General features: G+C 33.7%; 1 protein-coding gene across 1 annotated transcript; it reads left to right on the top strand.

The window, feature by feature from the left end:
- The first annotated feature begins 209 nt into the window (after positions 1-209).
- LOC120086248 (KRR1 family protein) lies at positions 210-2733 on the top strand. The gene is made up of 2 exons (XM_039042797.2): positions 210-444; positions 682-2733. Exon 2 carries the CDS (start codon positions 687-689, stop codon positions 2565-2567), a length of 1881 nt encoding a protein of 626 aa, XP_038898725.1. The 5' UTR covers positions 210-444; positions 682-686; the 3' UTR covers positions 2568-2733.
- The last annotated feature ends 23948 nt before the right edge of the window (positions 2734-26681 follow it).

Raw genomic sequence — 26681 nt, 5'->3', positions numbered from 1 at the left:
ATATTTAATATGCATACTCATGAAACAATATTTGCGATCCAATTGGCTTTAGAGTTTTCATGCAAAACTAATGATAAGAGTATTTGTGATTTTCTTAAAAAAAGTTTAAAGGGCATTTTTGATATATTTGAAAATTTTAGGGTAATTTTGACATAAAATACAATGTTTAGGGATGTTTAGCATTTTGTATAATTTAGGCAACTATATATATATTTATGTGTTAATGAAGTTTTTGAAAAAGAAAAGAGAAAAAAAATTAGGAAATCAGATACCGCTCTCACTCAAACTCTCTCCCTCGCCGCTCACGGTAGCCCTATCTCACGCGTCCTTCTCTATCTCTCACTCTCTCGTCTCGCTGAGCAACAGCGCCGCCTCCCTCCGACCGCTTTGCTCCGGTGCTGCACCTCCGTCGTACGTTCGTCGAGTCGCCGCAGTCGCACGCCGGTGAGCCCTTTTCCATCACTGTCTTTTTTTTCTTTCTCTCTCTCTCTAGGATCTGCTTTCTGCATATTGTTGCTTGTTACGGACAAAATTTGCATAACATTGAAAAATTGAGGGTCTAAAACCATGCCAATTTGTGTCAATCTACACCTTTTTTTTTTTACATATACTTGTAGTACTCAATATGTATAGTACTCGTGCAAAATCCTAATTTGAAGCATTTTTTTTTTTTTTTTGCAGAAACAATGGGTCTACGATTATTTGATGGAAGTGATTCTGACAATGACAACTCAAAGATAGAAATTAATCGGGAGTATGCTAAAAAGTTTGAGCATAATAAGAAGCGAGAGGATCTTCAGCGCTTAGAGGAGCTAAAGAAGAAGGGTATAATTGAAGACTCTGAATCAGAAAGCTCGGAATCTGAATCATCTTCCTCAGAAGAAGATAACCAAAATTTTAGGAAGGACTTGGAGTTCTTCGATGCATTAATCAAGGTAAAGAAGCAGGATCCGACCCTTAAACAGAAAGAGGCCAAGCTTTTCGATTCAGATGATGACAGCCATGGCAAGGAAAGTGACGACGTCAAAGGTAGTTTAATAGAAAAGAAGAAAAGTAGTATGTATTTGAAAGATGTTGTAGCAAAACATTTGATCGAAGAGGGCCCTGAATTCAATGATGAGAAGAGTAAAAATGTGAAGGTTTATGATAAGGAGCAAGAAGAGATACGCAAGGCGTTCTTGGAGGCAGCCGAAGTGCAAGACGAAGATGATGAGGAAGAATTGTTAAAAGTGAAGGAGAGAGGTATGGTGGAAGAGGAAAAGGATGAAGAATTTGAGAGGAAGTTGGATGAGTATTTTGGGGATGGGGATGACCAATTGGATGAAGATGCAAAGTTCTTGAAGCAGTATTTTAAGAATAAACTGTGGCTCGGTGAAGATACAAAGGTTGAGGAGGAGGAGTTGAACATGCTGTCGGAGGATGAGGAAGAGATTGAAAAACAAGAGGAATATGAATACAGGTTCCAAGAAAATGCAGGAGATACCGTTTGGGGGCATGGTAGGAGCGTTGAGGGGTCAGTTAGGAAAAAGAAGAATTCGAGGAAGGAGCAGCGAAAGAATAAGGAAGAGAGGATGGAGATTGCAAGATTAGAGAGGGAGGAGGAGTTGAAGCATTTAAAAAATCTGAAGAAAGAGGAGGTAAAAGAGAAGCTTAGGAAGATTAGGGAGACAGCAGGACTTAGGGAGGACGAGAATTGCTTATTGGATATTAAAGATTTAGATGAGGATTTTGATCCAGAAGAGTATGACAGGATGATGAAAGCAGCTTTTAGTGAAGAATATTATGAGAAAGAAGACATTGATCCTGGGTTTGGAAGTGATATGGATGATGAAGGCGATGGTGAGATCGAGAAACCTGATTTCGACAAAGAGGATGAGTTGCTTGGATTGCCAAAAGGGTGGGCTTCTTCTGAGTTAGGTGATGGCTTCTTAGCAGCTAGGCAAAGGAGTTTAAGCCATAAAGTTGATAGTGACATGAGTAATGAAGATAATGAAGAAGATGAAGAACAGGACAATGAGGATGAAAAAGGAAAAAGAAAGAGGAAGCGTAAATTATCTCTGTACAAAAAAGCTAAAGAAGCCATAATGGAGGAATATTATAAATTAGATTACGAGGATACAGTCGGAGACTTGAAGACGAGGTTTAAGTATGCCAAAATACGACCTAATCGTTATGGATTGAGTACTGCTGAAATCCTGGCATTGGATGACAAGGAGTTGAATCAGTTTGTTTCTATGAAAAAGTTGGCCCCTTATAAGGAAGAATGGAAGATGCCAAATAGTACTAGACAGCGCCTGAAAATGAGGTCTAGGGAGCTCCTTAGAGGCAAACAATTTGGTGAACAGAAAGATATCCGGAAGAAAAAGTCGAAAAATGGCTCCAGTATGCACATTTTGGATGACAATGAGAATGACAAAGTACAAACTGAGGATCAAAATGTTAACAAGGGCAATTTATCTCGGAAAGCCAGGAGAAAGCAAAGTCAAGCTGAGCTTAAATTGTCTCACTTTAGGAACCTGGCATACGGCAAAACATCCTCGAAATCTAAGAAGAAATCAAAACACTGATCATTAGCAGGTGGTTCTTGTCAATCATTAATGAACTAACTTCTGTGTTTTATTTTCCTCATCGTGGTCTTGTCTCAATATTTTATGATAATTGTGCATCTGAATTTTGAATATAAAAAGAAATAGCATACAAAGTAATGCAGGTTGATTCTTAGATTGATCGTCAGATTTTAGGATAATGTTTTCTCTTTTGAATTACATTTTAATTTTTGGGAGTAGCCTTCTAGTCATTCACTGCCTATTATACTGTTAAAGGTTGAACTAAAAAGCTTTACTTTAGTAGATTTTGTGCTGGAACTGTTACTATTGTGCCTAATTTTATTCGGACGACCGAAAGTAGGGATTCATCACCTATAATTTCTGGAAAACTCTTGGGTTTGGAGGTTCGGATTTGGCGAAATTACAAAAATGAATTCGCCATTTTCAGAACCTGTCTGTGGAAATCTGCAAAGGAAAGACCTTCCTTCTGCAATCCGATGATTTTGAGAAGTTAGTGGTAAAAAAAGATAAGGGATTTAGAAAGAATGAGTTCAATTCATGGTAGTCACTTATCAAGAATTTAATATCTTGTGAATTCATTCAGTACTCAAGTGTTGTAGAGTCAGATTTATCTGTTAGATTAATCAAGGTATCTGGTATAAGTTAGTCTGGACACTTCTGAATATAAAAAAAAAGAAGCCTCTTCGTACAAGGCAGTGGTTTTGTTAAGATTGTTTACCTGTGCAGTACCATGGCTTGTTAATTGTTGGAACAGCTTACTTGAAATTTTCTTGATTAATTTGTTTTTTTATTTTAGGCAAGAAATCATTTTATATTTCTATTATTTGGAGGTTGTATCAAATAAAATTTTGAATCAATAATTGTATCCATTTAAAAACTATAATCTTTCATAAGTGAGTTGATTTAGAGATTATAAGTGAGTTGATTTAGACTTTTCATCAGAGATTTATAACTATTTTACTTAATTCTATTTTAAATCAACTCAACAATCACCTAAATAGTATTGGTCTTCTCTCAAAATTTTACTATAGTAGTATTGGTCTTTTCTCAAAATTTTACTGTAGTAAGAATAATTACTATGTAATAATATATGGAGATAATAGAAGACAAGATCGAAAATCACTCGTGAATGAAAATGCGTCATGTCTTTAATATTATATAAATTTGTGCATTTAAATTTTTATACATGAAAATTATGAATTAATAGTTATTGCAAAATAGATTATTTTTAAATCGTAAAATTATTGAAAATATTTTTAAATATAACGAAATACCAATTTTTATTGGTCTCTTATTATCTATCTTATCATTATCTATATTTGAAAATAAATAAGATTATTCTATATTTGAAAATAAGTATATTTCACACCAATTTTCTGCAGAAAAAATTCAGCAGATGTTTTTCTTATCATTTTAGTTTATTCCTTCCATAATGGGGATTATTTCATTTATGGTAAAAGATTTTTTTATTAGTTACCATTGTAGTATAATTGGGTTAGAGAGATTCATATATCTATATGCCGCATGAATTATGCTCATTTAAAAAAAAAAAAATTCTCTTAAAGACTTCGATATTATTTGTTAAGGACTTCAATTAATTCTAATATATTTACTTGGATTATGACATCCATAAATAACTTCATATGTATCTCATATGTACCATGTACACTTCTTTAGCTCATTATATCGTGTATTAGTCACAAGTAAAACAATTTAAGTTGTACTAAAAAATATAGTAAGAATAAAAAAAAGATATAAATGATATTATTAAACTAATATAATCTTCTAATATATGTACTATATTTATATATATCATTCCATTTTTATTGTTTTATGTATTCAGCCATTATGAATTTTATCATATTCATTCAATATATTTTAGTTACTTGCGAAATAATATATTTTTTTCTGTTACGATCATCATGTTATTTGTAAATACATACTTAGACAAATAATATTTTCCAAAAAAAAAAATGTTGTATAGCAAATATATATATATAAACATGGATGATATGATATTATGATTCACAATTATATATATTTCAAAATTTATGCTTGTTATGTATGAGAAATTCGTACGGATGACTCCTATTTAATGACCCACTCGAAATTTGGCCTCACTTTTAAAAACGTTTGAAATTTGGTCTTTTGCATATGTCAGTCACATGTGAAAGTATCGTTTTAACCCAAAACACACGCGGGGCCAGACACAACCTAGATTTCTCGCTCTTTCCTCTCATTCCTTCATCTCGTTCCTCTCGCTCCTTTATCTTGTTCCTCAATTCATGTTGCCCTCCTTCATTTTTTCCTTCTTTTGAATTCTTCCTCTCGCTTTTTCCTCTCGTTTCTTCCTTTCACTTCTTCCTCTCTCTTCTTCCTCTCGCTTCTTCCTTGTCAATTTTGTAGTTTTTCCTTCATTCAAATTCTCACTCTCGCTTCTTCCTCTCGTTTCTTGGTCTCACTCTTACTTCTTCTTCTCGTTCTAATTCACGCTCCAACTTACATCTTTGGTTCGAGAAGAAGAAAAAGTCATTGACAAAAATAGAAGAAATCACTGAAAAAGGAGAGCAACTGAAGAAAAAAGGTGGGTAGTAAATCTTGTCAAAAAAACGAAAAAAAGAGCGACATAAACATAAATCACCAGAAAAAAAAAGGAAATCGTTGAAAAACAAAATGCATCATAAATAGAAGAAATCACTAGAAAAGAAAAAAAAAAAGAAAAAAAGAAAGGCAGAGAAAAAAATCTGCAAAAAAGAGAAAGAATAAGAGTTAAAGTGGTAAATTCACAAGGTGATGACATTATCAGAAGGCCAAAAATCGAACAAAATGAAAAGTATGACCAAATTTGGAGATGACTCCTATATAGGGTCAGCGGTACCAATTTTCCTTGTTTGTTCTTTCTTTGTGGTCTATCCTTTATTCTGATCAAGACATCAGTCCTTCATATTGATGCACCTTTGATGCAACCTATCGAGACCTATCAAAATAAAATAACCGATCCATGGTAAAGATTTGTTAGTAAAAAAAACTTTGATGGACTCAATAAATGAAAGCCAAATTATTCTCTTGTTAAATTCATACTAATTAGTTAACCGTTTTAAATTCTAAGGATTGACTGAGACATCCTTAGACCGATTGAATTTACTTTGTGTTACTTTTTTATTTTAAGGCCTACCAAACAAGCTATCGAATCTAAGGAAAGTCTAAATGATACAAACATGAGCCAACCTATTCACCACTAAAATTAAACACAATATTTTGAAAATTACGGATCGAATATGTATAGTGAAATGATAATACAAGTATTAATCGAGATGCTAATTCATTGTTTGATGTAACCTGAAACTTTGGTGAATATTTGAAACATGAAAATGGATTTAATTGTGTAGATTAATTTCATCGTTAGAAACTTTTAAATTGGATTGAAACCATCAAATTAAGATGATGTTTCTGATGGAACAAACATGCATAAAGCGGATGCTAATAGAATCATTAAGCACTCTAATTATACTTAATTTGAGTACAAAACATGCTAAAATAAGTTTTAAAATAGAAAAGGGTTTCAATAAGTATGCCTTTGAAGAATCCACTTAACCCTTGCTAGTTCCACGAAATTAAACTTCAGTCTCTTGAGTAGATCACCAAGAGAGTTTTCTCTCCTATTCTCAGCGTTGGATTTGAGTGGTGGAACTCAAAATTGAGATCGATTAAGGTGGAATTGGAGAGATTTGAGAGCCTGAGAGTAAAAATTGATTTTTTGCTAAAAAATCTCAGAAAATAAGAATCCATTTTGCTGAATTCTGAAAAATTGAAGTCTTTATTCAATCAATCTATGCAAGCACATAGTCTTTCAACATTTTGACACTTTAAAATCCATTAACTAAGTGGCCTAGGTGTTGAAATGTGGAGAAATCCACTCAAAATCCCATATTTGGGATAAATCCACTAATATTTTTATTTTTCAATTTAAATTAATTTAATTTAAAAATAAATTAAATCTTAATTCAATTTACAAAAATGAAAAAATTGATTTAATTTTAATTAATGAATTAAATAAATAAAATTAATTAATTAATTAATAATTTAATATCAAATATTAAATTAATAAAACATCTAATCTAAACATGAATCCTATTCATGTAGTCAATATTTAAATCATTATTTAAATATTTTGAACTCTCCAATTACGTTTAATTTTCAACAAAATTAATGTTAATTATATCAAATATAATTATCCAAACCCTAAAAACTGAATTTGAACATTTCAAATTGCAAACCCTAATTTCGAATTTGAACACTTCAAATTTGCTCAATATTCTAATCTAAGATTTAATCTTTTACGAGCTAGTAGAGGGACCTTATGGACCTACATATCATGAGCTCCAATGATTTGAGATTAATCAGTTAAACTCTTTAATCTGAATTAATCAATATTTGTTAACCATCAAGACATACCACTATAACTCGATGGTTACACTCTCCTCATTGTAGATATATTTTTATTCATTTGATTTAACCATAATTATTAAGTCGACCCTTCACTAATTGTTCGTAATAACGGTTGGGTCTAATGCTGTTTTACCCCCAAAATTATGTTCCTTAAGTCCCACTGATCCTCAATGAATAATAGGTTTGTGTTCCAATCATTAAATCAAGTCCCTCTTGGGCCAATGAGATGGTGGGGCCCCTTGTTCAAGACTTGGAATCAGTACTTAAGAGAACAATCTCTCTACTATCCCTAGAGATGGGTAGAAGTGAATTTCGTTTTGCACCCTATGTGCCTAGCTATCTACCCGATCTTACCCCTGAAATGGGAGGCTAATTGAGCCGACACTGTTGAGCCAACCTTCACTTATGCAAATCTAAGAATAATCCCGAATAAACAGGAGTTCATAATTAGCTCAGGATTAAGGTTGAGTTACCTAGATCGTCGATTTGAAACAACTAGTCTTAAACTGAAAACAATATTATAAAGTAAGAGTGACTTATTTCTTGGTTCTGGTCTTATACAAACTCTTTGCATAGGATGCTACTACTTGCATGTCTCTATATGAATGATTCAGGATCACATCATTTGTACTAGATACAAAGTGGGTTGTATCCAATAGTGTTACCAGAATAAGACACCTAACCTTATTCATATACTATAGACCATTCTGGCTATTTACTCGAACTCGATCCATCTTTATGTCTCCACATAAAATCTAATTATTCATATAATAGCCATGGATCTTAGTTTATTAGATTTAGTCATTACAATTGCAATTTACAGACTAAAAAAAAATATTATTGAATAAATGCCAATAACATCTTTATTGATTATAGAATATGTTTAACATTACAAACTGCGAGTTTTAGGGTATACAACCCAACGAAATCCCACTTGGACTAAAACTCCTGTGGATTTACATATATACAAATATATAAAATGTTGAGTAATGAGAGAATACAATAAACTATGACATCTATATACCCTTAAAATTCTCCCACTTGCTCTAGATTTATGAAGCTCATAGTTCTAGTCTATACTAGGTGACCCTCGAACACTTTAGCCGGGAAGACATTTATAAATGGATCAACATGATTATCTTTAGAGGCTATATTCGTGATTATCATGTCTCCTCTGTATACTATCTCCCTGATGAGATGGTACTTTTGCTCAATATGTTTTCGACGTTTGTGGCTCTTAGGTTCCTTTGAATTGGCAACTGCTCCACTATTATCACAATATAGGGTGATCGACAAGTGCATTTTTGGAACAACTTCCAAATCAGTTAAGAACTTTCTAAGTCATACTGTTTCTTTGGTTTCTTCACATGTAGCTACATACTCAGCTTCCATGGTGGAGTCAACAATACAACTTTACTTTATGCTCCTCCTCCATACTATAACTCTTTCATTTAGAGTGAATACTGACCCTGAAGTTGATTTTCTTGAATCGATATTGATCTGGAAGTCAAAATCAGTGTATCCAGTAAGGATCAAATCTTTTACACCACTCCAAAGATACTTGAGGATGTTTTTAACGGCAGTCCAATGATCATATCCAAGATTAGACTGATATTTGTTGACAATTTCAACTGCATAATATATGTTGGGACGTGTATACAACATAGCGTACATCAAGCTCCCGACTTCTGATATATAGGGAATTCTTTTCATTTCTTCAACTTCTTGAGGTATCTTAGGACACTGTTCCTTAGACAAATGAATTCCATGCCTGAAAGATAACATACCTTTCTTGGAATTTTGCATTTTATATCTAGACAATATCTTGTCAATATAAAAGGCTTAAGACAATGCCGACGTCCTGTTTTTGCGATTCCGAACTATTTAGATCCTAAGAATATATTATGCTTCTCCCAAATCTTTCATTTGGAATTGCGTAGCTAGCCATCTCTTAATGTCAGCTAGAAATTCTACTTTATTTCCTATGAGTAGAATATCATCAACATATAGAATTAGAAAAGCTACAGTTTTGTTGACAATTTTCTTGTAAACACAAGGTTCGTCAACATTCTATTCAAAGCTATAAGAATTTATCACAGTGTCAGATCTCATATTCTAGGGTCTAGATGCTTGTTTTATCCCATAAATAGATCTATTAAATTTGCAAACATTTTGCTCTTGATCATGTTTAATAAACTCCTCTGGTGGAGAGATATAGATACTCTCATCAAGATAGTCATTTAGAAAAGTTGTCTTGACATCCATTTGCTAGATTTCATAATCATAAAAGGTAGCAATGGATAAGAGTATTCTACTTGACTTGATCATGGAAACCGGAGAGAAGATTTCTTCATAGTCTACCCTCTCTCTTTGGGTAAACCTTTTTGCCACGAGTCTTGCTTTATAGGTCTGTACCTTACTAGTATGGTCTCGTTTTCTCTTGTAGATCCATTTGCAACCGATAGTTTAACCCTCTCTGGTTGATCTGCAAGTTCCCAGACTAAATTGAAGTACATTGACTCCATTTCGAGTTCCATTGCTTTTATCCATTGGTCTCTACCCACATCTTCCATTGTTTGTTTAAAAGTCAATGGATCCTCTAAGCCATCATCAGGTATGATGACTTGAGTTTCTGTTAAACCCATGTAACGGTCAGGCTGATGAACAATCCTCTCACTACATCGAAGAATTCTAAACTCTTGAGAATGATGTGAAGTACCAGTTTCATCAACAACTCTTGTTGAAGGATCACACTACTACAAAAACAGTGTTTCTTGACTTTTTTAAATGTCAAAAATCACTTTTCTTGATGTTTTAAAAAATGTCAAAGAAGTCAGTGTCAAGAACGTCAATTTTCTTGACGTTTTAAAAATTTCAAGAGAAGTGACATTTGACATTTAAAAAACGTCAAGAAATATCGACACTTGACATGTTTGAAATGTCAAGAATATAAGCGTTTTTTGACAAGGAAAAAATGTCGAGAAATTTTTTAACTTGACAATGAAAAACGTCAAGATATATCATACTTGACATGTTAGAAATGTCAAGAATATGGGAGTTATTGACCTGGTAAACATGTCAAGAATATCTATAATCTTGACAAGGAAAAAACAACAAGAAATTTGCTTGTGATTTTTTTAGAAAAATCTGTAATGTTGACATTTTTACCTATAATTGCTCCTGAATTTCAATCCAACAACCACATTTGGTATATATATGGCATACTTTCATCAATTAAATAAACAATACATGCATTTAAATCTTATATATCAACCAAATTTTCACCAATATCTCTTTATAAAAACTTCACTTCTTTAACATTGTCAATATTACAACCTTATAAAGTATTTCTAAGTTAGAAGAATATGGAAAACCCCATATGAACAATTCCAACATTATAATCAACCCCATATGAAAAATTTGAAAAGTATAACAACTATCAACCCTCATATTAACACATTTCCTATTGTACAATCAACAACCCAATCCCCTCTAAGAACAAATAAAAAAAAAATTACACCTATCAATCCCATATGAAGTAATCATAGCCAAATCTTGCTCAGTATGCTCACGCCTCCACAAAAATCACATAGCCCACCTTGAACTCGTTGTTTTGAGCACCTACATCAATGAAATAATATATCAACTACAACATATAGATTGAAACAACTTAAAATTACTAAACTTAAGCACCACAACCTACAAAGTCCTAAAACTTAAAGAACAAGCAAGAGTGGCATAAAGAATATGCACATAAGATCTAGAAAGATGAACACACATAAATGTAGTCCTTGTGTCCTATAATCAATTCTTGTATCAAATGTCACAAATTTACACAAAACCCAAGGATACTTCAGCAGGTAAACAATTTTAGATAAATGCAATGTGAATATTATTCTTTCCAAATTGATCCTAATAGATATATAGAAGTTAACACTTCAAACCCAAGTACAAATCTCGTATACACTTCAAACCCAAGTACAAATCTCGTATACACTTCAAACCCAAGTACAAATCTCGTATACACTTCAAACCCAAGTACAAATCTCGTATACATCATCTGGTACTAGATAACCATGTCCTCTGTAACAACAAACAAAGAGAAGACGTCAAGATATAAACTAATGAGTTTATAACAACAAACGAAGGCAATGAGGTTTACTTGTAATACTCTAAATTAACTTATCATATCTTTTTCCCTAGGCATTGTAATTTTCTTACATGATCGATTTAATTGAGTTGAAAATTCTTCTCATCCATTCTATTTTTAGGATTTGGCTAGCATTATAGCAAAGGATACCCTTCTTTGGAAGCTGAAGCTGCTCAAATCAGCAGCTGCTTATGCTAATTTTCGTCTCCATGCTATTAATGCCGAAGATATAAAGGAACGTTCAGATTCACCATTTTATGTAATCTAAATACCCTGTTATGTAATCTAAATAATGCCTGGTTATGTAATCTAAATACCCTATTATTGTGTAATGTTTTGTCTCTGTCCTTCCCCATTTTACCCTCTTCCAAGTCAGATTCACCATTCTCAAAATGCTTCTTCTCTACTTACTACCTACATGAGAGCCAACAAGCAAAAATAATGATAAATATAGACCTAACTCTAATTTTATACATTACCATATATTTAAAGGGCAAAAATAATAAAACTATTTGAGACAGAAAGAATGAATGAATCTCGATTCCAGAGAAATGCTTAATATGAAGAACAGAAAATATTGAATCTGTACTTATCTTCTTCTTCAATCTTCATATGTTTCTCTGCATATCAACGAAAACACCATTTTATAATCAATCATAATGTTTTCAAAGCATCAAGTTGCATCGAGTAAAGATTAAGACTCATTGAGTAGCATCGAGTCAAGATTAATACTCATCGAGTTGCATCGAGTAGATAACGAAAACTTATTAAGTTGCATCGAGGAAAGAACAAAAACTCATCGAGTAAAGAACAAAAACTCATCGAGTAAAGAAGAACAACTATCGAGTAAGAGAGAAAAATAAAGAGAATACTCATCGAGTAGCATCTAGTCAAGATTAATACTTATCGAGTAGCATTAAGTCAAGATTAATACTCATCGAGTTGCATCAAGTAGACAACAGAAACTCATCGAGTTGCATTGAGTAAAGATTAATACTCATCGAGTAGCATTGAGTCAAGATTAATACTCATCGAGTAGTATCGAGTCAAGATTAATACTTATCGAGTTGCATCGAGTAGACAATAGAAACTCATTGAGTTGCATCGAGGAAAGAACAAAAACTCATCAAGTAAAAAACAGAAACTCATCGAGTAAAGAACAGAAACTCATCGAGTAAAGAAGAATACTCATTGAGTAAAGAGGAACAACTATTGAGTAAGAGAGAAAAATAGAGATAATACTCATCAAGTAGCATCGAGTCAAGATTAATACTCATCGATTGCATTGAGTAGACAACAGAAACTCATCAAGTTGCATCAAATAAAGATTAATACTCATCAAATAGCACTGATTCAAGATTAATACTCATCGAATAGCATCGAGTCAAGATTAATACTCATCGAGTTGCATTGAGTAGACAACAGAAACTCATCGAGTTGCATCGAGGAAAGAACAAAAAATCATCAAGTAAAGAACAGAAATTCATCGAGTAAAGAAGAATACGCATTGAGTAAAGTGTTGGGGATGATGCCCTAAAGTCTCGTGTCCTGTAGTTTGTAAACAGTTTGTACAGACTCTTGTGATGTATAATATAGAATATTTACTTCACGTTTTCACTCTGCATATTTGGATGTTTTATTTGCTTTACCAAAAACCAATAAACTAAAATCCCTGGTTCTCTTTATGTAACTTAAGCATGTATGTGGTGACATACAAGTGGATCATGTATTAAGTGATAACCAAAATGGTCTATAGTATATGGATATAGTAGGGAAACCTTATCCTGGTAATACTACGGATGCGACTCGCTTTGTGGAATAGTTACAAGTGTTGTGACTTGTCACAGATGGTCTGATCCTGATCTTTCGTGTAGAGGACATGCGAGCGGGGGCGTCCTATACAAAGAGTTTGTATAAGACCTGACCACGAAGTGTTAACGTCTCTTTATATAACACCGTTCATGATAGAGACTTCACTTCACTAGGATGACCGTAGGTAACATGACCCCAATCTTGAGTGAGTTGAGAACTCCTGCCATTGAGGGCAATTCTAACTTCTGCCATTGAGGACGGTCTTTTGATTTGCATGGGTGCGAGTGGCCAGGTCACCGACTTAAACCTACCACTTTGGGGATTCGTCTGATTTGGGAGCTGAGAACTTAGCTACACAAGATGAAATTCACTCCTTCCATGAAGCAGGGGCAAGTAGATAGATAACTCTCTTAAGGGCTAATCCCAGGGCTTGAACGATGTGGTGCCACATACCTTCTCATGGCCTGAGAAGTGATCACACATAGTAGGACTATATTGTATTGTTCATTAGAGGGATCAGTGGTACTTAAGGAGTGAGATGTAACTACAGGGAAAAAAATGGTAAATTGGCCCAACTGTACTTATGAGAATCTATGAAGGGTTATCGTACTCATGATTGGTTATATCTAATGGACACGGAAATATATCTGGGGTAAGAAGAGTTCAGCTGTCAGTCTTTAGTAGAATGTCTGGCAGTTAACGGATGGTGGATCTCGTGGCTAAAGAGTTTAGTCAGTCATTCACGTACCGTTGAAGCTTTGAGCTATAGGTCCATAAGGTCCCCTTGGTAGCTTGGATACAAGTTGAGAATTAGTTTTTGGGTCAGTTTGAAATGTTCAAATTGACAAGAGTGAGTTCGATTATATATGATATAAGTGAACTGGTCAATTATATATGATATGATTGACTAAATATATGAGATACATTAATTTGGAGGAAATTGGATATAAATATGATTTATATCAAGTAGAGGAGAAAACACTATGGTTGATATATGATATCAAACTATAGGTTATAAATATAATGCTATTATATTTATTAATTTATTTATTGGACGATTATGAGATAATTGGCAGACGTTTTCTTTGAATTTATGCATTAGTGGGAAGTTCAATTCAGTTTTAGTAACTGAAGAATAAAATGAAAATGGTTTTCATTTTGCACGAGATATGTATGACGCTCACGGTGTGTTTGCATTTGATCGTATAGTATTTGAGAGCCTATATGATAGCGCATCACATTTACTAAACGATCGCACACCCGCACACCTTTTCTCTAAACGATCGCTTACCATTTCCTAGAAGATCGCTTAACGCTTGATCTTAACTAAACGATCGTATAGACGATCGCCTAGCTTTTACTACACGATCGTGTACCTTGCACTAAGTGATCAAGCACCTGACTATACGATAGTCTTTCACTTCTCCCACTTGTTTGATCTTTGTACAGGACTACCTTTCTTCTCACCTCTATGAAATTCGAATAAAACCCACCCTTTGGATTCTCACTCCGAGAATATCGAGGGCTCTAAATGGTGGTGTCGTCCCCATTTCCTGGTGTTCGTGTGAAATAGTTCGTGGTAGACGATTAGAGAGTTGCTGAATGATTGCCTAACATTCTAGCGAGAGTAAGAGGAGTTCGTTCGCGGAGAGAGCGAGATTTCAAGTGAAGAAAGTCTTTAACTAGTATGTTCTCACAGTTTCTTGTTTATTCATCCTTTAAGCATGCCAGTAATTTAGCATTATTAATGCATATCTATATTTGTGAATGTATATGTGAAAATTCGGTCACAATGAATTGGAAAGATCCGCTTCCGCTCACAGGTACTCTTATATAAGAGTTCCTTCATAAAGAGGAACAACTATCGAGTAAGAGAGAAAAACAAAGAGAATGCTCATCGAGTAGCATCGAGTCAAGATTAATACTCATCGAGTTGCATCGAGTAGACAATAGAAACTCCTCGAGTTTCATCGAGTGAAAATTAATATTCATCAAGTAGCATTGAGTCAAGATTAATACTCATCGAATAGCATCGAGTCAAGATTAATACTCATCGAGTTGCATCGAGTAGACAATAGAAACTCATCGAGTTGTATCGAGGAAAGAACAAAAACTCATCGAGTAAAGAATAGAAACTCATCGAGTAAAGAAGAATACTCATCGAGTAAAGAGGAACAACTATCGAGTAAGAGAAAAACAGAGAGAATTTCAGTGAACAGAGAGAGAGAATTCTTATCTGATTGAAGAAGTTTTCCTCAGTCTTTCTGATCAACAAAGCCTGAAAGAAGTTGTGCCATCAGCATATATGGAGACCAAAATCAATTTGGCCGTATATAGAGTAGAAGCTGCCTCTGCCCTAAATAATGGTTTCAAATTATTTGTAAATCTCTAGGAAATTTACAAAAAAATTTTCAAATAAAATGTATAATTTTCAAGCAAGATAGGGTTCAAGTAGTCATCAAAATCATCGAAAGAGAATTCCAAATCACCTTTCCAAGTTAGAGAAGCAACACTAATGAAGCAACAATGCAGAGTTGTTACCCATGGAATACACTGGCGGAGTTGTTACCCACCTCCGTCGTTACGATTTCGCCGTATCGTTGATGAAGGAGATGAAACTACAGAGGCTAGGGTTTGCGAATAACAAGAAGAATGATGAACAACAAATTTCATGATTTGCAGTAATGCTAAAGAAAAATGAAATAGAAATTGAAGAGAATGCTAGAAGATGATATACCTTTAGAGAACTGAGAGAGAGAAATGGTTAAGAGATTAAGAATGGATGTTAATGGATGAAGACGGCAAAACAGAAGAGCTTTACCCTATTTTTCCGTCAAAATTCGTAGTGTTGCAACACTGTTTGCGTTAGGCCTGCACGTTTTAATTTTTTCGTCAAAATTCATAGCGTTGCAATGCTAATTTTTAGTGTTGCAACGCTGCCCTATATATTCTGTATTTTTTATGTTTTTAAAACGTCAAGAAACCCTTAATTAAACTTGACATTTTTAAAACGTCAAGTATTGTATTTTCTAAAAAAAAAAAGAACAACCTCCGCTTTTCTAAAACAATTTTTGACTTTTTTTTCTTTAAAATCACCTATTTCTTGACATTTTTTCATAAAAGCGTCAAGTATTTAAAAATGTAAACGTCAAGAAAGGTGATTTTTTTTGTAGTACTAGCATGATCAACAACTTTTTGTTGATTTATCTATAGTTTCTCTAGACATCTCACTCAATACTAGCTTACTACGAGGTTGGTGATTTTTAATGTAGTCTTCCTCTAGGAATGTTGCATTTGTCTATACTAATACTTTATCTTTCTAAGGATCATAAAAATAACCACCTTTTATCTGTTTAGGAAAGCCTATAAATAGAAATACTTTTGAATGACGTTCCAATTTCTTTGGGTTTTGCACTAACACATGTGCTAGATATCCCCAAATCCTGAAGTGACGTAAACTACCTTTACGTCCTCTCGATAACTCGTAAGGTGTTTTTGAAATACTTTTCAAGGGAACCATGTTCGAAATATATACTGCAGTCTATACTACATGACCTCAGAAAGAACTAGGCAACTAAGCATAACTCATCATTGAACGAACCATGTCTAACAGGGTTCTATTTCTCCTTTATGCTACACTATTTTGTTGTGGTGTGCCAAGTGCTGTGAGTTGAGACTGAATTCCATGTTCTATCAAATAGTCCTGGAATTTTAAGTCCATAAACTCACCACCTCGATCTGATCGAAGTGTTTTAATATTTTTACCTAATTGGTTATCAACCTCTCCCTTATATTCTTTAAAATTTTCAAGTGTTTCAGACTTATGATGCATTAGGTAAATATAGCCATATCTCGAATAATCATCTATAAAGCTGATGAAATATTCATACCATCCTCTAGCTTTAACATTCATCGAATTGCAAAGGTCTGAATGTATCAGCTCTAAGGATTTTTTTGGCTCTAAGACCTTTTCCTAAGAAAAGATCTTTTGGTTATCTTACCCTCGAGAGAAGATTCAATGGAGGTAAAGAGTTATCTTCTAATTGATTTAGAAGTTCACTCCTAACTAATCTCCCAATCCTATTAAAATTAATGTGTCATAATCTTAAGTGCCAAAGAAAGGCATTTGGAGAAATCTTTCGTTTCTTATTTTAAGTTTTAGTTGTTTTAAACATCTCTATATTCAAAACGACATTTACCATTGTTGGTTTTAACATGTATAAGTTATTTTCTAAATTTGAAAAACATATTTTAATACCTTTCGAAATAATGAACACTTCATTATTTTCAAAAAGAGACTTTGTAATTTTGTTCAAGCAAACATGAGATAGATATTAAATTCTTTTTCGTAGAAGGAATATAATAGACATTTTCAAGTACAACGTGTTTATCTCCAACAATACTTCATATCTCCCACCACTTTAACTGAAACAACTTTTCCGGTCCCTACCTTAAAAGTTACTTCGCTTTCTGTAAGCTGTCTCCAGGAATTAGTTTCTTGAGCAAAAGCACAAATATAGCGGCACCTAAATCTATTATCCATGTCTTTTCATCGTGTTCCACTAAGCATGTCTCAATGACAAACAAATCATATTTACTTTGTCGTACTTTCTTTGTTTCTTCATTTATGACATTCATGATTTCTTTAGCAGAAGCCATGTTCTTAACTTTCTTAGCTAATATATAAGATATATTTGCTATAATAATGTTTCGGGCCCTTTTATTTACCTTAATCCATTTGTCATATGCATTCCTACCATTTTGGTCTACAAAAGACCTAGGAGATTGAGGACATTCCTCTGTTAAAAGAAATTTAAATCATCATTTGCTAGAATATTTTATTTCCATGTTGAATAATCATTACCATTAAACATGTCGGAAGCAAATAATTTTGACGAATTCAATATGCTGAAATTTAAAAAAATTCTAATTAGTAAATTGTTTCTAAATCTAATTCAATTTTAGCAAAAAGAAATAATGTACCCAAAATTCATTATTTATTTGCAACGATACTATAATGAGTCAGAATAAATGCTACCGAGGGGCAATAAAATACTTCTTCACTAATAGCAAAAAATTCTTGACTAAATACTATCTTTAGAATAACTTTTATTCTTATAGTCATTTAGTTACCATTTTCGATCAAGAACTTACTAACACAGTAATTCTATAAGTGTAACTCTCCATTTTCAAACTTCAAAGGTCGACCCTTACGATGCTTCTAAATTGGATAGTCAAGGTTGGGAATTGATCTAATAAATCTTATCCATTCTTGGAGTTTGAGTTGTTCTGAATCCCATGTTACGACCCTCTGAGGGGATAACCGTTTGTTAAACGACCAACATAGGTTGCCTAAAGTCAACAGGCAGGCGCAACATAGGAATCTCACAGTTCAAATTAATGGAACAGACTGTAGGATATATTGACACATAATCTTCACCCACTTACTATGAACTACTTCCTTATTCACCTTGCTATTGACCCATGCAAACACTTTCCAAATGGAGGTCACTCCTAGGGTGACACTAAGCCGAGCATGAATCTCACGGTGTGAAACTAAGAATAACATATCATATATGTTATTAATCTTCCACTGAAGTGTTCTAAATGTTTGGGTATATTCTTTTACTTGGGCATATTTCAGCTAATCAACACCCTAAGTCTATGTGGTTTATCCAAGTATAACATTTATATTTGGTTTTAATCAATGATGTCTAAGTGATAAAACCATTTTATTACCTCACACTACTCACGCATGCTCATAAAACTGGTTAATAACGCTCAGTATTTTGGTTATATTCCCTAGGTAGAAGGTGTTTCGTAGACCGTCAACTTAAGTACCTCTAGCCTTAGACAGGATTATAGACCGATTGAGTTTGTAACCGTGTTTTATAAGATAACGACCTATTTTAATTATTAAAAAAAGTTGTCATTCATCTAAGTGAGCATGCACTTATCTTTGTTATAGGCTTTGAATGTCTAATTCATTTTATAACCCTTATAAAACCATAGACATGCTATAATATATGCTTAAGTATTCCACACATTAATATAACAATTATATAATTCTTATGAAATCCTAATCATTCATACTATATATATTATAACTAATTTATAACATATATTAATGCATGAAACATGTTTTTCTATGGTTAGATTTTAAATCTACATGGCATGCAATATGCACATACATGTTTAATTTAAATATAACATACATCACTTGCATAAAATATTTAAACAATACTGATATAGACCAACTTTGGCATTCTAAGCAAGCAAAAACTAATTTATTATAAAAATCAACCAAAAATAGCTTGAGGAAGCCTCTGGACCACTCGAACTAGCCCTCCAAAGCTCCAAGAGAGGCTAAACCGGTCCAAATTTTGGTTGAACCCGACCCAACGAAGCAAAACTGGTCGAACCAGACTCCTCCCACGAACCGATTCTCATGCGCGTGCGTTTCTGGGCTAGGATGATCAACGTTTCAATGCTCCATCCTAGCATTGCGATGCCTCGACTTGATGAAGAACAACGTTGCAATGCTATAGGGACAACATTGCAATGCTATTTGGCAATGGCTTCAGCTCCAGAAATTTGAGCTGACCTTGCTTGCTTCAATCTTCAATTACAGCCTATTTTCAATTCTATTGACTCCAATAGAATCACATACCCTTAGTCATACATTAATAATCATCAATCAAGAGCCAATTACAAATTTAACAACATAATTAAAGAGAAATCTATTGCCAAAATTAGATGAACACCATATCAGTCAACCAAACATGCATCTCTAGAAATTCACCCCCAAACTCAAATTAACGTTAATTGAATGTTTAAATCATGTTGTGATACCAATTGATGGAATAAACATGCACAAAGCGGAAGTTAACAGAATCATTAAGTACTCTGATTACACTTAATTTGAGTACAAAGCATACTAAAATAAGTTTTAAAATAGAAAAGGGTCAACAAGTATACCTTTGAAGAATTCCACTTAACCCTTACTAATTCCACGAAATTGACCTTCAATCTCTTGAGTAGACCACCAAGAGAGTCCTTTCTACTATTCTCAGTGTTGGATTTGAGTGATGGTACTCAAAATTGAGATGGATTAAGGTGGAATTGGAGAGGTTTAAGAACTTGAGAGCAAAAACTAATTTTTTGCTTAAAAATCTCAGAAAATAAGAATCCATTTTGCTGAATTCTGAAAAATTGAAGTCTTTATTCAGTTAATTCATGCAAGCACTTAGTCTTTCAATATTTTGACACTTCAAAATCCATTAGCTAAGTGCCTAGGTGTTGAAATGTAGAGGAATCCGCTCAAAATCCCATATTTGGGATAAATCCACTAATATTTTCATTTTTCTATTTAAATTAAATTAATTTAAGAATAAATTAAATCTTAATTAAATTTCTATAAATTGAATTTAAAAAATGAAAAAATTGATTTATTTTTAATTAATTAATTAAACAAATTTAATTAATTAATTAATTAATAATTTAATTTCAAATATTAAATTAATAAAACACCTAATTCAAACATGAATCCTATTCATGTAGTCAATATTTAAATCATTATTTAAATATTTTGAACTCTCCAAGTACGTTTAGTTTTCAACAAAATTAAATGTTAATTATATCAAATATAATTATCCAAACCCTAAAAAATGAATTTGAACATTTCAAATTGCGAACCTTAATTTCAAATTTGAACACTTCAAATTTGCTCAATATTCTAATCCAAGGTTTAATCTTTTACAAGCTAGTAGAAGGATCGTATAGACCTAAAGATCATGATCTCCAATGATTTGAGATTAATCAATTAAACACTTTAATCCAAATTAATCAATATTCGTTAACCACTGAGATACACCACTATAGCTCGATGGTTACACTCTCCTCACTGTAGATGTATTTATGTCCACTTGATTTAACAATAATCAGTAAGTCGACCCTTCCCTGGTTGTTCGTAATAGCGGCTGGGTCTAATGATGTTTTACCCCCGAAATTACATCTTGCTCCTTAAGTCCCACTGATTCTCTAATGGACAATAGATTTCTGATCCAATCATTTAACCAAGTCCCTCTTAGGCCAATGAGAAGGTGAGGCTCCGTTTTCAAGACATGGAATCAATACTTAAGAGAACAACCTCTATACTATCCCTAGAGATGGGTAGGAGTGAATTCTGTCTTGCATCCTATGTTTTCAGCTATCTATCCGATCTTACCCTTGAAATGGGAGGCTAATTGAGCTGGCACCGTTGAGCCAACCCTTACCTATGAAAATCTAATGATAATCCCAAATAAAAAAAGTTCATAGTTCGCTCAGGATTAAGGTCGAGTTACTTAGGTCATCGATTGAAACAGCCAGTATTAAATAATAAACAACTTTATAAAGTAAGAGTGACTTATTTCTTGATCCTGGTCTTATACGAACTCTTTGCATAGGATGCCTCCACTCACATGTCTCCACATGAACGATTCAGGATCGCATCATTTGTACTAGATACAAAATGGGTTGTATTCAATAGTGTTACCAAAATAAGATACTCAATCTTACTCATATACTATAGACCGTTGTGGCTATTTACTCGAACTCGATCCATCTTCATGTCTCCACATAAAGTCCAAGTATTCATATAATAGCCATGAATCTTAATTTATTGGATTTAGTAAGTGCAATTTATAGACTCAACAAAAAAATTTATTGAATAAATGTCAATAACATCTTTATTGATAATAGAATATGTTTGACATTACAAATTGCGAGTTTTAGGATATACAATCCAATAGTTTCATGTACAAATTTAACATGTATGAAAGTTGAATATGTAGTTTAATCCATTTGAATGAGTTATGATTGATTTTAATCAAGTAACAATTAAATTGAGTTAAGTTTGGCAAATTCTTTAATTTTTTTTATTTATTTGATTTTATTTTTTATTTTGGAGAGTTACTAAGTTGTTAGCCTATAAATAGAAACTTGGTTCTTTATTTGCAGCATCCAATTCCAAATTGAAAAGTGTTCTCCTTTTTTTCTTTCTTTCTTTTGTTCTTAGGTTGAGTTGAGAGCGAATATCCTAGAGTTTTGCTAGATCTGAGTAGTTCGAGGTTGCAGTTTTACAAGAGTTAGTGATATCACTGGAAATATGCTATCTTCTTTCGATTAACTTAGGGTTGTTTAGCTACTTAATTTGGTTAAATTCATCATTTTGTAGGATTCGAGTGTACAAGAAGTCGGATTAAACGTTCAGAACAAAAAGGCGCTAAAATCACGAAGTTATGAGCTAAATTGATCAAATGACAAAGGAGTGAAGACCGCTACTGTAAACCTCAAACTCTAGGTTTTCTAGATAAGCATGTTAGCCAAAGGAATGTTATATTACATATTTATTAAAGTTGCAATTCATATTTATTTATAGGAATTATGATGGAAGGGAAGGAAGAAAACATATTAAATGAGGGGTGACGTGGCGGTTAACCCTTGAACTCGGGAGGCGACGGGAAGTTTCTGGAAGAAGAACTTCAAAAGCATGATTTCAGAAATTAACATGAGAAAATTTAGTAAAATCAGTGCCATTCAAAAACTGAGAGAATCTAGTTTGCGAGGTTGTCTTGCCGGAGAAAGATTGCAGGAGGAGAAGAATAAGAAGTGAAGAAAGTTCAGAGGAGGCATAATCTCGGGTTAGTCAGGGCCCAAGGTAAAGATTGGAAGTTCCAGGCCAAATTATAAGAAACTCTCGGCTGTAATTTTAAGGTAAGAAATTAACTCAATTCTAAACAAGTTTGTAGAAGGAAATTTCTTGAAAAGAGCTCTGGATTTTGAGTTATGAATTTTTGAATTTATAACAGGGAATAGGTGCATAAGCAGACAGCTGTTTGGGAAGAACAAATAAACAGTTCACTGTGGGGAGTTATAGCGAGATATGGGAATGAGAATCTCACTTATAAAGGAAATCTCGCTGATTTTGTGATAAGGATCTCGCTCTAGAAGGAAATCTCTCTAGGAATTGGGCTGAGTATCGTTAGGATGAAAATTTGCCAGGAAAAGCTTGATCTCGCTAGCTAAGATCTCGTTGATCTCGCTAGTAAGGATCTTCCTGATGAGGATCTCGTCAATCTCGCTTATGGGGATCTCGTTGATCTCATCCATGAGGATCTTGTTCATGAGGAAGATCTCGCTCATGAGGATCTCGCCAGTAAAGCCGTCTTTGTTGATGAAAGTTTCTTTAGTAAATGAATTATTTGAGGTATTTTACTAAGCATTCTAAGTAGTTTAATCGGGAATTATGTCCTTTCAGACCAAGAAGAGCTAGGAGAGGCATATAAACCGTTAAGAGCCCTGAAGAGCAGTGAGTGACTAAGTGAATTAATGTCTCCAATACTTATGTATATAAGATCAAGTAAGTTACAATGACATTAATGATGAATTTATACTCCCCCAAACAACAAATGGTTGGAGAATAACTTAACGCATATTTCCCAGCTTGTATATGTATAAAACAGGCCAAGGTATGTCATGTAATCACTACAAAAGTTAAGTTTCTAATTTTAATATGTTTCCTAGGGGAAGGCTATAAGAGAATGAGTTCTTGTGTAAATGATAGGCAATGAAACTTAATTTGATGTTACAAAATACCCCCGTACCGAAGGACATTTGAAAAGGTACCTGACCAACTTGATATCGAAGGACATTTGAGAAGGTACCTGACTAACTTGATACCGAAGGACATTTAAGAAGGTATCTTAATTGCTCGATACTAAAGGAAAAGTTTGAGAAGGTATCTAAGCAGAAGTACTTAAGATATAATGGTACTTAGCATGGCCACATGCACGTAGGCAGTTATGAATGAGAGGCTAAAGTATGGGTCTCTTAGCCGGTAGTAAATGTTGAGAGCTGGAGTAGTTAGGCTCGTTCTCAACTAGGGAATAATGATGTTTAATGATGTCTAAGAATGGTTTAAAGCTACATTTAGAGACAATTGCTTGAGTTACTCACTAGTATATTTACATGTTTATTGTGATGTAATGTTTGATGTTATACGATTCTATAGTCGCTCACTGGGCTTTTAGCTCACAGAATTTCTGTGTTTTCCTTTTTCAGGTAGCGGCCAGTTTCCTTAGGGTTGATCCTGTTGCTGTTTTCCACTGAAAGACTCGGTTTATTAAGAAGACATAGGTTGATGATCTGTTTACGTACACATGTTTTGAGAGGGACTAGGGCTTCTTTAGGAATGTTTGGGCCATCTGTGAATATTTTTCTGTAAATGTTATGTCATGGCTGTATACATGTATTTATGTAATTTTTGTAAAACCTTAAGGGAGGTTTGCTGTATGTGTATATAACTAATGTTTTAAATAGGTTGGTAATTAGATTAGAAGGCTTGGGCGGTGGGTGCTGGCAGTAGGGCTAGTAACTACCATGGTCATATCCTTTTCCAGAATAAAAGGATAATCTGGGTAGGGGTGTGACAGCTACCCTGCAGAGCGTTGCAACGCTTCTAATAAGCCTAAGTTCAACGCTAGCTCAATGCTAGTAGGCAGAATGCTTAAATGCAGGGCAGCGTTGCAATGTTGCCCTAAGCGTCGCAATGCTCCGAGGATGCCCCAATGCCACCGTCGCGTCACTCATCAATGCTGCCCTCCAACTCTCTAAGACAGAATAGGCAGTGTTGCAATGCTTCTGCCGAGCTTTGTAATGCTATGTGGTTTGACAGACGTATAGCCCCAGTGCACGCGCAACGCAGTGTCAGGCTAGCGCTGTAACGCCTGCCTGATGCTCAACCATTATGCACCGCAATGTTGCAATGCTTTTCCTAACGTTGCAACGTTGCGACAGTTTTATAAAAGAATAATTTGGGTCAGCTGATTATATCATCTCCCAGTACACTGATTCTTGAACACCGCCGCTCTATCTAGCCTGGTTTTAGCTCCCTTTTTACACCAAAATTTTATAAAAAACTCTTCCCCTTTGCCAATTGTATTGAATTCGAGCATGATTCGAGGCTAAAGGGTAAAAACTTAGCTTGGGTTTGTTAGTTTAGTTTGGTCCAATTCAATTCTTGAGACACATATTGTAATTTTGTGAGTTTTTATTATGAATTTACGAGAATTTATCTTAAGCATATTCTTCAATTTTCGTGTATGGGATAATCTGACAAATTAGTTGTGCATGTTTAATTGATTGCTTTGATTGGCCCTAATTTGTAATCGTTAGGTAGTTGTCACCTAGAAGCATGAGCTAAGTTAGTTTGTTGTGTTAATTTGGGATTCCAATTAACAAACATTTACTTTCTAACTTAGATAAATCTCGCTCAATTAATTAGTTAGACAATGGAAATCAATTGATTGACTTAGCTTTGCCTTGAATCTTAATACCTGTTGATTGATTGATTGGTTGAGGATTCTCGCATTTTCGTTAGTTAACTTGATTTTATGGACTACCGGTTAGGATTCTAATTGAGTAGGCTAAGTTTTAATTCGAATATTCTCATGCATATTTTGAGTAGTCTGTGATAGAATTGATGAGGAATGAACTGAACTTTAATTATACAAGCTAAGTATTTGTTCGATTGATAAATTTTCACAATCATTTACGTTGCGTACTTTTTGTTCTCTAGCAAGCCCTCCCCCCATTCCCCCCCCTCCTGGTTACTTCCTACAAGTTCCAATGTATGAGGAATCCATATTCAGCTCTCTGTGGTTCACGAACGATGGTGAATCCAATGGCCGACCAGTTAGTCGTTGTATCCCGCTAAGATGATTGTTGTAGTCTACTTATAGCTTTTGCAGAGCGAATAATTGTCTTCAAGACAACGCTTATTAGAAGTTTGCCTCGACTACGTTTTGAGTCTCTAAAGATTTTGAGGTTTTTTCTAGTGTTTGTTTATTTCCATATCTAAGCCTTGTTACACCATTTAATTTACGTTTGAGCTTGAATATTATACATTAAATGTATTATTTCTAGTTACAGTATAATCAATTCGCTAGTGTATTCAATTTTTATATACCATTTGCCTCAACATTTTATCGTGATTAATCACATTAAAACATGTGTAACAACATGTTGAAATCCATTAAACTTATTTAAAGAATTGAAAAAGAATAACTGATGGGATCGAATCTCATAGCAAAAGTGTATGATCGCTTTTGTTTTAATTATGGTTAGATGAAAATACAAAATCATAAGAAAAAAACACATATAACACATGTTGTGGTTAATTTAGGTTAAATATAAATTAGAATTTCGAGGAATTATCTGTGAAGTATCGACATTACCTTTAAAGACCATTTTTCAATAAAGCTTTTCCTTGATCTCTTTGTTCTTCACCTTTGTTAGAGGTGCCTCCAAAATATCTTCCTTGCTATGTCTCTTGGCAAGGTCTAATTACAGGAATTATCATTTGAAAGATAAGAAAGGAAATTAGGAGGGATTAATTTTGGCTGAGAACTTTCTCTATGAGTTTCTTGAGAGAGAGTTTTTAGAATTCTTAATTCTAGTAACCAACATATAACACCTCGGTTTGATTTTAACGAGGAGGAGATAATAACCTCCCACTTCCCCACTCCCTTGTGTAAAAAGGGAGTGAATTTAATTAAAATTAATTATTAATTAATAATATATATTAAATAATTAAATTAAATATCTTATATTTAACTCAATAAATATTTGAATCATATTAATATCTTATATCTATAGCTTTA

Source organism: Benincasa hispida, chromosome 9, assembly GCF_027475165.1.
Source record: "Benincasa hispida cultivar pf3 chromosome 9, pf3_genome.v1.1, whole genome shotgun sequence".
NCBI classification, from domain to species: domain Eukaryota; kingdom Viridiplantae; phylum Streptophyta; class Magnoliopsida; order Cucurbitales; family Cucurbitaceae; genus Benincasa; species Benincasa hispida.
The sequence above is the reverse complement of the archived record's forward strand: the minus strand, read 5'-3'. Positions and strand labels throughout refer to the sequence as shown.